General features: G+C 38.8%; 1 protein-coding gene across 1 annotated transcript in view; it reads right to left on the bottom strand.

The window, feature by feature from the left end:
* Positions 1-12,660, bottom strand: part of LOC137992779 (short transient receptor potential channel 7-like) — a 107,829-nt gene that overhangs the window by 64,400 nt on the left and 30,769 nt on the right. The window contains exons 4-6 of the mRNA XM_068838293.1: positions 10,322-10,525; positions 6,648-6,822; positions 5,063-5,351 (exon numbers count right to left, since the gene is read on the bottom strand). Of these exons, the coding sequence (XP_068694394.1) occupies positions 5,063-5,351; positions 6,648-6,822; positions 10,322-10,525 (668 nt within the window). The remainder of the gene's footprint in view (positions 1-5,062; positions 5,352-6,647; positions 6,823-10,321; positions 10,526-12,660) is intronic.

The following is a 12,660-nucleotide window of genomic DNA, read 5'->3' as shown; positions in this document are numbered from 1 at the left end:
CCCACAGCAAGCACATTTGACGTCATGACAAGTCTCGCAGAATTCAGCGGAAGAAAGAACAATTTCGTGCGAAACATAGATTCACGCCTATTGTGGTTAATGGTCACAAGCTTCAACACTTGAATCCGATTAACCTCTCTGAGCATGTTCTGAGTGAGGACCAAACCAAGCTGCTACGCAAGGGACCTTCCTTTTGTCCACCACCACGAGACATCAATTGACAGGAAGTCCATGATGACTTGGAAGCCTTCGAAGCTAGACTTAGATCTACCGTTTTCTTTATGGAAAAGGATCCCGAGGAGCCAGCTTCCAGCGTACATAGCCAAAATCACTTCCCACCGATACCAGGTAAAAAAGGTTGGAAACCTCCAATTTCTAAATTCCTGGAACTTGAACTTTTTTTTATCTAGCGTTAGGAAAGACATTCTTAATCCTCGGTAAATTAGAAACTCACAAGATAATTTATCTAAAGGCGAGCTCTCCTCGCTTAGAGAATTGAAGAATTCGGATGTTACCATTAGAATACAAGATAAGGGCTCTTGCTTCGCTTTGATCAATTCCAATGAATACAATAATAAAATGCTCGGCCAACTTAACAAGCCATTGCATTACAAAGGCTTAGAATCAGATCCTACTACCAAGAATTTAGGCTTAGTAGAGCAGTGGTGTTCTAAATGGTTGCAAAGGAGCGAGATTTCACCTCAGATCGCTTCTTGGATTGTTAACAGAAAGGCTAAGCCTGGGGTCGCTTTTCGAAATATTAAAACGCATAAGAAAGAGAACCCCCTTAGACTCATTACTTCCTGCTGTGGAACGGCTATTGAAAACCTTTCAGCCTTCACTGAATTCTATCTACAACCATTAGCAAGGAAGCAACCATCCTTCATTAAGGACACCACTGACCTGCAAAACAGGATACAGAAACTTAATGAACAAGGCCCATTTCCTGAGGGCACCCTCCTAGTTTCTTGGGACGTAGTTTCTATGTTTCCGAATATTGATAATGAATTAGGATTAGGAGCGGTCAGCAGAGCACTAGATACTAGGGAACAATTGCTACCATCAACTGATTGTATTCTGGAAGCTGTAGAGATTTGCCTTAAAAGCAATCACTCGGTTTTCAATGAGAAGTTCTACCTACAAGTACATGGTACTGCTATGGGACCAAAAAGTGCCGGTAGTTATGCGGACATAGCCATGGGGGAGATAGACCACAAGGCTAAGCATTGTGGCCCTATCAAGCCCTCACAATGGTGGAGATATCGCGATGATACCTTCGACCTTTGGCAACAGGGCTCTGCTGCACTGAATTCCTTCACTGAGTACATTAATTCCCTGTATCCCACGATTAAAGTTGAATTAGTTCATTCGGAAAGCAAACTTAATGTTCTAGATGTCACACTCCATCTGGTTGATGGTTTATCCAAACAGATGTTTACTCTAAACCTACTGATAGCCATTTGTATCTCCCTCTATCCAGTGCCCATCCTAAGCATGTTTTCAAAGCAATTCCGTGTGGACTCGCTCTGAGACTGCGTAGAAATTGCTCTGAGGATTGTTTCCTTAACAAAAGGCTGAAGGAGTACAAGGGCTACCTAGTTGACCAGGGATATCCAGAAGAATTGGTCTCGCAAGAATTTTCTAGAGCGGCGAGCATTCCTAGAAATGATTTACTTCGAGCCAAAGTCAAAGATTCTAAAAAGATTTTTCCTTTTGTTCTTACATATAACCCTAATTTACCGTCTACTAATGGGTTAATTCAAAAGCATTTTCATTTTTTGCTCTCGTCGCCAAAACATAAGGAGCTTCTTCCACCGAATTCCATAATTTCATCCTTTCGCAGGTCTAAGAACCTCAAGGAAATTCTGGCACCTTCTAAGTGTAGAAAGGGCTCACCAGAGTCGATTACATTGCCATCAGCGGGATGTTTCACTTGTAACAAAACCAGATGCGATCTTTGTAAGAACTTCTTGGTCAACTCGCAAACCTTCTCGAGCGCACAAATGGGTAAAACATATTTTGTTCGGTAGAAATTCTCGTGTAATTCAGCGAATGTGATTTATTTGGTTTATTGCAAGAAGTGCAATCTCCAATATGTCGGTTCTACCACGACATAATTTAAAGTTAGATTTAGAAATCACAAATCTTCTTGAAAACAAACAAAAGAACTTGCGAAGTCGCCACACACTTTAACCGAACCCCACATGTGTTATCGGACTTTACATTTCAATGTATTGACCAAATTCAAAACAGTACGTCCGAGAACACTGAAAGTTTACTAATCACGAAAGAAGCATACTGGAGTTTTCCCTTTCACCTTTCACCTTTCACCTTTCACCTGGGCTAAATAAAAGACAAGAATTTCATTCAAAAAATCGCATCCACTATACTTGACTTTAGCGGACTTAAGGCAAGTTCTTGCATATTTCTTAAGGTGTTTTTTAACACTGAATTTTTAACAAGTCTTTATGTATGCTCTAAACAGTTATAGTCTTTAATTGTGGTTGTCTCAGTGTTCAGGGGCCTCCTTGGGTATTCTGTTATTTTCGTACGACCTAGGTCATTCTCAGGCTCTCAGTTGGGAGGTTATTACATATTGTTTAACGGCCCTTCTTAAAGATTTTTTTGGGATTCCGGCATGTGTGTTGATTCAGAGGCCCTTGCTGGGGATCCTATTGGGCTGAAGCAATTACGCAATGTTTGTCGCCATTTATAGTATTTTTGTTCTTTTGTATCTGTTTGACGTTTTTCTGTACCTATTGTCTTCTTTGAATTTGTTATGTAACTCTATTTTTATTCATTGTTGTAAAACCTTATTTAAGTGGTAGATTTTTCTACCGACTCTTTTGTAACTGAAGAAGGTCGAGAGACCGAAACGTTTTATAAAGTTTTAAATTTTTTATAGTTTTTAAAATAATATATATATATATATATATATATGAAGAATATAAAGGATATCTGTGCTCACAAAATTACAGCAAGGAATTAGTGGACAGACAATTTGAAAAAGCATTAAGCAATGAGAGGTCCGAACTCCTAACAAAAAGAGTCAAGCCAAAGAAAAAGGTTTTTCCTCTAGTACTTGACTACAACCCAATTCTTCCAGACATCCAGCAGGTGATTAAAAAACATTCCCACTTACTTAGATTGTCTCCTGAGCTTTTAGAGATTTTTCCATCAAAGTCGATTTTTCCAGCTTATCGCAGAACAAAAAACCTAAAAGAAATCTTAGCTCCATCTAAATTTCGGAACATTGAAGCCAGAAATGAAACCTTGGAAGATGATCGAGGTTGTTGCAAATGTAACAAAAGATGTGACCTCTGTAAACATTTTTTGATTCAAGATACTAAGTTTAAGAGTTTTGCTACGGGCCGCATATATAGGATTAATCAGAAATTAAGCTGTACTTCCAAAAATGTCATTTATTTGGCTGCTTGTAACAAATGCAAAAAGCAGTACGTGGGCTCCACTTCAACAGAATTCAAGGTTCGTTTTCGTAACCATAAATCATCAATGCTTAAGAACAGAAGAACATGTGAGCTGGCGGCCCATTATAATTCTCTTGAGCATCAAATTTGTCAAATTAGTTTTATTATTATCGAACAAATTGTAAATCACAAAAATGCCACCCATCTTGAACAACTGCTCCTCACCAGAGAAGCATATTGGACCTCACAACTCTTTTCATTATATCCACACGGTCTTAACAAAAGGCGTGAATTCAAATCCAAAAATCGTATCTGCTACAACAGTTGACTTTGTCTCTATTGTAGTGTAAATTCTTTTCAGCCCAAATTTGTAATCATCGTAATTTTTGCTGTCTGTAGGACCTCGTTAGCTCCCATCTAGCTTTGAATGTTTCCAGTTTGTAATCTTGCCCTTTTGTTTTGTTAGCCTTCACTTAGTCGTTGTTGTCTTTGTTCAAAAACTCTATTGGGGGATTCTGTTATGTTTGTGTTTGGTTTTTCATTCAGGGGCTTTCGATTGGGAATCTATTACATTGTTTAGGGGCCCTCTCTGAGGACCTTGTTATGACATTGACCCGCACATTCACTCAGAGGCCCTCAATGGGGAGTTTGTTACGTAATAACACGATTTATCTAATTAGTCTGTTTGTTCCTTTTTATCAATTGTTTTTTGTTTTGCCTAGCTTGTAATTAAGACTTTTCCTTTGTTACATAACCTTAATTTCCATTTTTTGTGTACTATATAAAAGCCAGTAACTCTGCCACTCACAACCATTGTATATAGCTTTTTTAATTTTTAACTTTTAAACTATCCTGAATAAGGCCGAAGGCCGAAACGTCGATTAAACGCTGGAACTGTCAAGAGTTTGTCTCTTCGTCGTTTTATTATACCTATCTATATATATATATATATATATCTGTATCCTTCTAGGATCCTTCCTTGTCATCCGCTAAGTTGACTACGGTCGTGCATCATTAACTTGATCCTTAGTTGGGTTTCAAGTGAAGTTATAGGCTCCCCTACCTTGTCACCTTGAAAGAAAATTTCCCGGGAGGCCCACGCCTTAACCACGTAAATCACCTCTTCGATGGCTGTGTTACCAGCATGGTTGTCCTGGTGGTGTAGTGGTGATCACACCCGACTAGTAATGGGGGGACGTGGGTTCAAATCCCGCTCAGGGCAAATTTTCTTTCAAACATTTATTCTTAAATATATATATATATATATATATATATATATATATATATATTTTTTTTTTTTTTTTTTTTTTTTTTTTTTTGATGTAGTTCCAGACTTCGAATGGTACTCATCGAAAATTGCCTGATGAGTGTGGCCGCTCTTGGCCATACGAAACAGAGCTGTAGTAGCAAATAAAGCGATGAGTACCATTTGAAGTCTGGAACTACATCAAGAAAATAATATTTACTGCTCTTGTTAAGTTGAGCGCTCTTGAAAAACTGTTCTAACTAAGTATCCAGAATTTATATATATATCACTACACTACAACGAACCTGCTCAACCCAAGACATAGTTCTTTTCATTATAGTTACTTTTCTATAATAAGTCAATTGATATCAACGTATAATTTACTTACCCGAAATACATTTGTAGTGCCTTGTAAGTGGTGTTGTATGATTGCATTTTGTCGGCTTTTCGTTTCTTCAGCCGTCTTCTTGTGCCTTCGAACTGTTTGCACTCAACCAAAAAACGACCAAAGACGAAAACCAGTATGACCCATTCCAATTTGCTGAACTTTATGGTTGACGGAACTACGCATAGGACACATTGTAAACCAAGGAGAACTATGTAGCTTAACGTGTCACGTACAAACTTCAAGTATGGTATTTTCAAACTTTTTAGATAACATTCTCCAATTGAGGGTCCTGTGAAAAGAATGAAAAAGCGATAACCATTTCTGTCAAAATGTTCAGTGCTTCAAATTAACTCCACACCAGTGCACTTTTGTAAGTTTGTCCCCAGGGGCACGTTTCTCGGATGTCCCTAAACCCATTCAGGTACCGCAATTCCCTCTGTATCTTAAAAACAAGTTTATACAATTGCCCGTTGCATATCAAGATTTTTCACTGAAATAACGCAAAGGATTTACTTGTTTGTAATCCAAGCCATCAACCATTACAATGATTTTACGTTTTGTTTCATTGAAAACTTGTTAAAAGACCAGTTTTCAAAACAAGTGTATCGTAGTTTCACAACTGGTTTTTCGGGCCCGAAACCGAAAAGTCTGCTGGACTCTCGAGAAACGGGTGGGTCAGCTACGCAAAAACACCGAACACACGTTCATTTCCGAAGAAAGAGTAATCTTTGGGAAAATATGTTACTCAGTATGTTAGAATCTCGACCCCAGAGCTCTTCTCTATTGCGCATGACTGGAGGAGAGAAGAGCCTTGGGGAACCCTGAAACAAAGTGTCTTCTCATTTAGTTTTCTTGAAGAACAATGAAAAGCATCTCGGATTGGTGCATTTCACGTTAGCACGAAAAGTGAGCAAGCACCGTAAGGTTCAAATAACCATTTTTTGGCTATAAGAAGCCTACGGCGTATGTTCTTCCACGCAGAGTTTCCCAGAGCCTCAGTCATGCGCAGACATAAGATCCGAGGCTCTGGTGATGAGAATGAGAATGTTGATCTTTAATCCGTTACATATTTGCTCAACACCAAGAATAATTGACCTCTGCCTGATTCTAAAACAAAACCAAACAAGAGAACCGTAAGTCACGGACGTTACGTATCTCTGCAATCGGGTGCAATCGGGAATCTTGAACGTCTTCACTGCGACTGCGCATATTTTGGAACTGGCCCGAGTGCTGATTGAAAGAAGAAAGAGCCCTGGGTCGAGTATACTGTATTTGTGAAATTTTGATGCAAAATATGTATTAAAGATCTTGCTCACAGACGTTATTACATTAACCTCACAAACAAACGTTATGTACTGTGAGTTGCAAGAGAGTTAACAATTAAATATCCAAATATGAAATTGTATAATATCTGTTATCTTCGTAATTTCTGGCTCAGAGATTCCAAGCTACTTGACGTAAGGTCATGCACCGAGAAATCAATCGGTTTACTAAACGAATAGTTACTTTGCTGGTTAAAATTTATATATCACTGTCATCTTCATGTACTTTCATCAAATTGTAATTAACGCTTGTAGTGTAGTACCTTTTTTGCATGATTTGTTTTGCAACGAGAAACCAACAAAGAGTAAAAGGGAAAAAAATAAGTCAAAAACACAAGCGATGGTGAGGATTGCCTTCCGCCACCAGCTTTCCAGTTTAGTGTCACGACCATGCCATTTTCGATGCATTTCTTCATGTACAACTGGATGAGTGAAGAACTGTGTCAAGAGAAATAAGTTATGATCAGTATTGCAATATTTCAATTATAATTGGTTACACTTTGGCCAAAGTTGTCAAGCTACGCTAAGCATTGGCTATATCAAAACAATTAGCAATGCAATATATGGACATCTGAACAATGTTGACTGGTGAAGAAATTCATGGAACGAGGAGGACGATCGCGAGCTGGATGGAAATATCATGTCCGAAGGTTAAAATTTAAAGCATAATTAGCAGCTGGTTTCAAGGACAAAAGATCTTTAATGTAGCATGGACTTTGGTTGTGTAGTGACTTGTAAACAAAAAGGAGAAATTTAAACTGAACTCTGAACGATACTGGAAGCCAATGTAAGTCGATGAGGGATATGACCAAATTCCGCAACCTGAAAAACCACTCTAGCCGCGGCATTCTGAACTTTTTGTAAACGATCAAGTTGAAATTTAGGTGGACCAAATAGAAGTGCGTTACAGTAATCGAGGTGCGAGGATACAAAGGTATGGATCAGCGTCTTTGAGGATTGCACGGTAAGGAATTTTCTGATCTGTCTTATGTTTTATAGCCGCGAAAAGCCTTGCTACAAATCTTGCCTATGTGAACATTCATTCGCATATGAGCATCGAACCAGTGACCTAGTTGTGGTGCAAACTTTTGTGCTTTTCTACTGTTATTTCTAAACTATAATTAGAATTACAACAACACAATTTAAATGATAAAAGCAGCGAGGTCTGTATCAATACAAGGTCACCAGCAGCCTCGCAGCCATTCATAGGCTAGGTCACTGAGCAAACAACTGTAAAATAGCGTATTCGCATTTCGTTCCCAGGGTCTCTCCTCCCCCGGAACGCCGGAGCAGGAGAGAAGAGATACTGGGAACAAGGCTGTTCACACTTATTCTTTGGTAATTGACAATATTATGCAACAATAAAAGTGTGGGTGTTGCAAAGATGAGTGTTGAGTTATTCTTAGTGTCAGGAACGTTTTGTTTGGTTAAGTGTCATGACATACATACAAGTTAGGACGTATATCAGACCCAAACAGGAAGTGAATGTATCGTGTACCACTGTGACGGCAAAATGGCTTATACTATCAGTCAATACAGCAATAATTTGTAAGAATGTTGATTAACAGTCACAACTCCCAGTGGTGTTTATAGGATAGCAAATTGTCACAGACCTTAACCTGCAATTGTGCTGTCCCTCCGTACTGATGATAACAAATATTACTAGTAATCTCTGATTATTGAAGTGCTTTCTACTATCGCTTTGGAAGCAAAAGAAAAGGGTAGGGAAAGAAACAATACTTGAAGACCAACGTTTGAGGATACCGAGCATGTACTTCTTGAGATGGTTTCAATAAGCAATGAGTACCATGGCTCGTGTGACAGGATTGAAAGGCAATAACTTTTCCCCTGGCTAGACTCTGGTAAGTAACTAAGCATTGTTTCTGAGGAAATGATACAACGTAAATAGCGCGCCTGAGAAAACATGCATGTGTTACTAGTCAAATACTAAACCCATAGAGATTGAAAAAAATGAAAAGGAATCGAGTAACACTGGAATCGAGGTCGACGTGTTGATCATTTCCGAGTTCACTTCAAGTTTGTTTTCATAGCAACAATCGGCGACAAAATTAGTTGAGACAGTTCAGTGCCAACAGAGCACACTGCCAACGACACATTCATTGTTTGCAAAGAAAACTTGTCCAGAAAGTACGTTTCCGGGATACCCCTCTCTCCCCCACCCTAATCAATGTTGTACCGCTGTCGACAAGGCTCGTAGAAAACAGAAAAACACAACATTGTCCCGGGGGTGCGGAGGAGGGGGCCACTTGCGCCTCCGAGCAAGAAATCGACTCTAAAGGATAAGAGTGTCTCAACAATTTTGACGCCGATTGAAGTTCAAGCTCGAACTGCTGTAAAATAATTCTTGTGAATCATCAAGTGTTTCGCGTTTCACGACAAACGTTCACTGAAGTTAAGCCCTGTCGGGCGGGGAAGGAGACCAACGAAATATACGATATGTTATTGTCTTTCGAAGACGCCACATTCATCGTAATGGCTTTTTTTCTTTTCAATCGGAATACTCATATTTAACGGAATCCTTACCATTTCTCACTTTAGAAGAGATAATTCTAGAGTATTCATGATAAAGCATCCATTCCCTGTTACCTTCTTCCGATCGAAATGAAGCAAGGTGATTGTTGACGTTGGGCCATATTTTTGTCGTCACTACGTTACTATCGTCGCTTTTGACAATTCCACGTTCATTTTTCACACGCTATCTCTTTTATGCTATCCAACTCCTAAAAGGCATACTTTGTTTGGATCTACTTCTGAAAACGTGGCAAAGTCTCCCATTGGATAGCCGGTGTATCTTGAAAAGTAGTCAGTCGAGAATATTGGTACAGTTCATCGAATTTGTATATATTTGGCGGCCTAGTTATTGCCCCTGCAGAGTTTTGGCCGAGAGGCCAAAACCCGAGGAGGCAACCTAGAAGCCCCAGCAATCTCGATTTGCTCAACTGAGGGCGAAAGGTGGTATCAGTATTGCTTAATAGGGCGCGCAATGTTGTATCGGTATTGTTCACTGAGTTCGCGAGGTGTTCTGGGTAACTTGAGTCACGAGGCAGAAAGTCACGAGGAGCATCAATATCGAAGGTTCAGCATAGTGATTGAAGGAAAGTAGTTTTCGGATATTTACAGCAGTTACTTTTACTTTGAAAATCAAAGATTACAGTGTCTCAGTGATAGAAAATCATATGCCTAGGTCACAAATCGATTTTTCAGGCAGGAGTCATAAACAGGGGTGACAATTTGTCAAACAAATGAAATCAGAAACAGGAGCAACAGACTCGGCCACAAACTGCCAGACGCAACCTCAGAGAGTCTCAGTATCAACACTTCCAACCAATCTTCGATCATTTTTACAACAGTTATTCACAGATAATAATAATCAGCGATCCGAATATCATAAGCGAGTTTTGTTCCTATTTTATTGTATTTCAAGGTACCGTGGACAGAGCCATATGGATCAAAAAGATGTCGTGCGAAATGTTGCCTTCTAGTCATTGATTGATTCTGTTCCTGTTTTACTATCATATTTTCAAGGCATTTTCCAAAATTATGTAAATTGCTTTTCAATTGATAGCGTATCAATAAACGTTAATGGAAATTTAAATTAAATGCTGTTTCCTGTTGCCCATAATTTCCTTGCATCTTTCACTTTCATTTAATTACCTAATTACAAGTAAAATAATATGAAGACATCACAATGTGCAGTACATATTAAAAGGAAAATACCTCAACTGTCATCCGTATTATCTTACGCGGGGGCAGATGTAGTGAAAACTATTACTATAGTTTAGTACGGTCTACTGATTTGGCACTCAAGAAAGGTCTATATTTTTGTTTGTCTATGCAGCCAGATACTCATTGGTTTTGCCATTTCCGAGTTAAAAACGTGTATGACCACCAACATGCGTCTTATACACCCTCGTACCTTTTTCTGCTGGAAATCAACAGCGTCGTGAAAAATGTCATCTAGGACATATTCTCCAAATTGTTGACGATCTTCCTTTTTTGCACCTGGTCTCAAGGGATCGAGGAAACAAAAAACAAACTCTTCAACAGAGTTTGCCAAATGATGAAATCTTTCGTTATCAGGTCCATTTTTTTTGGCCTTTTTACGCAGCTTTGAAGACACCTGAAGAGTAAGCAAGTTACAATGATCATTAAACGATATCATTCGATACATCAGGTATAAAGAGAGTTTTTCTTTTTACAGAGGCCATGCTTAAGTCTGTTTAGACATTTCAGTTATAAAGACATCAACCCAGATTATATATTGCTTGAGACAAAGAATGTCTATAAACAGATATCATGTCATTTAGACTGAAAATTGTAGATACTTCAGTAAAATTGGTTACCACTTTTAGCCGCGTTAACCATGTTTTGATCCATTTTAACATGATAAAGTTAACCCGTTTGTACATGGCTGAGTGCAGAAATAAAGAAAAGTTAAAACTTGTTATGCCTAAATAAAAACGGGTTTAACTTGCCTTTCATTTAACCTCCAATGTAACATTCTGTATAAAAAATAGTTGCGCTGATTTTAGACATGAAATTTTCGCGACATAGTTATTTCGAGATTTTGATGTGCGCCTGTTTCGCCGCACTTAAACTTCGCGATTTTGCAAAAATTTTATAATTTGAATCACTTTAATTTTTTGTTTTTGAGTAATACACAATTTACGTTTTATTGGCAATGATACACTGGCGGTAATATCTCCCTTCCAGTTAAAACACCATTTATTCCCGCTTTCTGACATCCTTTCAAGACATGAACCCTTCCCTGTGCGCTGGTAAAAAGTTATACTGTGACATTTCCACCAACCAAGTTGCAAGTATTGTTTTCAAAGCCGATAGCTTAAGGGTGACATTCATAAACAAGGGGGTCTGGGGGGGGGGGGGTTCCAGTAGAGGCGATAGTTATAATGGAAATATCTTCAAAGAACACGGAAACCATTGAGAGATTTAAACATGCAGCTAGGGGAACAGCATTACAGTCAGTCATGTGGACGCATCCGAGAATGAGTTAACAATGCTTCGCCAGGAATCTCTATCAGTCATCAGATTTGGAAGGTCGTTTATGTCTTGATTGATGTCCCTTCCTACACAGTCAATGTAGTTGACTGGTCTTCTTCCTCTAAACGTGCGTGGGAACCTCATACAGATGACATCAGAAGTTATTTGGTCTTTGGCTCGGTAGCGCTAGCATGCAGATCTGGCTCGGCGTTGAGCAAGGATGAAGGATATGTGTGGAATACCATCGTAAAATCTCTGCCTTGGTCTTTTGTTTACGCCACGATTTATTCTGAGTGTTATCAAGACGGTCCTGGAGATCTATCGTCGTTGTCCAGGTTTCACTGCCATATTAGAGGATACTCTCTACGCAGGCTCAAAACAAGGCAAGCTTGGTTTTTCTTGATATATTTGACTGCCAGATGATGTGGAGTTTGCTGTGCAGTTTTTCTTGCGGTCGGCAACAAATGAGCTGTGTGCCATCCCTAAAAAGGATTGAGGCTGGGTCTTCAGTTCCATTAATAGACATATATCCCTACTTTGGCAAAAGCATCTTCCAAATATGACCGGTGAGCTTGTGAATCTTGTAGGAGCGTAGCTGTTAGAGCTAATTAATTTTTATTTATTTAATTAGTACTATTATTATTTTTTTTATTTTTATTTTTTGGTAGCCTACACTTGTTCGGGAACTTCATTCCTGTTTTGTGGGTTTCCAACAGCATACTCGTTTTTAGTGTTATAGTTAAGTATTTGCATACTTGTAATTTGCTTCTTTGCTGTGAAATAAATAAAGCAAAGTAAAAGTAAAAATATCGTCACATTTGAAGTCATCAAGGTGTAAAAAGCAATCTAAAAAGAAAGCTGAGTTGTCATCATTTGGGGCATAAATGTTAACCAACTTAAGGTTAAACTTTTGTCATTGGCCGTTATGTCGCAAATTATAAAGCGTCCTGAGGGGTCAACGAAAGTTCTTTCAATTTGCAAACTAAAGTTGTTATTAAAAAGTGTGCATACTCCAGCTTTATTACTTTCGTACGCACTAACAATAATTTGGTAGCCCCACTCAGCAGACCATGCGTGGTTAGTGTTTTCAGTGCAGTGAACTTCTTGTAACATGCAAATTGAAAACTTTTTCGATCGAAGCCAGTTGAACACTTCCCTTCGTTTTGCGTTATCTCTTAGTCCCTGAACATTGAAAGAAGCTATTGTCAAAGCCATGTTAATCTTGTGGCGGGGTTTTTGAAACTATTCCTTCAC

Source organism: Montipora foliosa, chromosome 2 (genome assembly GCF_036669935.1).
Source record: "Montipora foliosa isolate CH-2021 chromosome 2, ASM3666993v2, whole genome shotgun sequence".
Taxonomy (NCBI): Eukaryota; Metazoa; Cnidaria; class Anthozoa; order Scleractinia; family Acroporidae; genus Montipora; species Montipora foliosa.
Note: the sequence above shows the minus strand (reverse complement) of the source record. Positions and strands in the feature narration are given on the sequence as shown.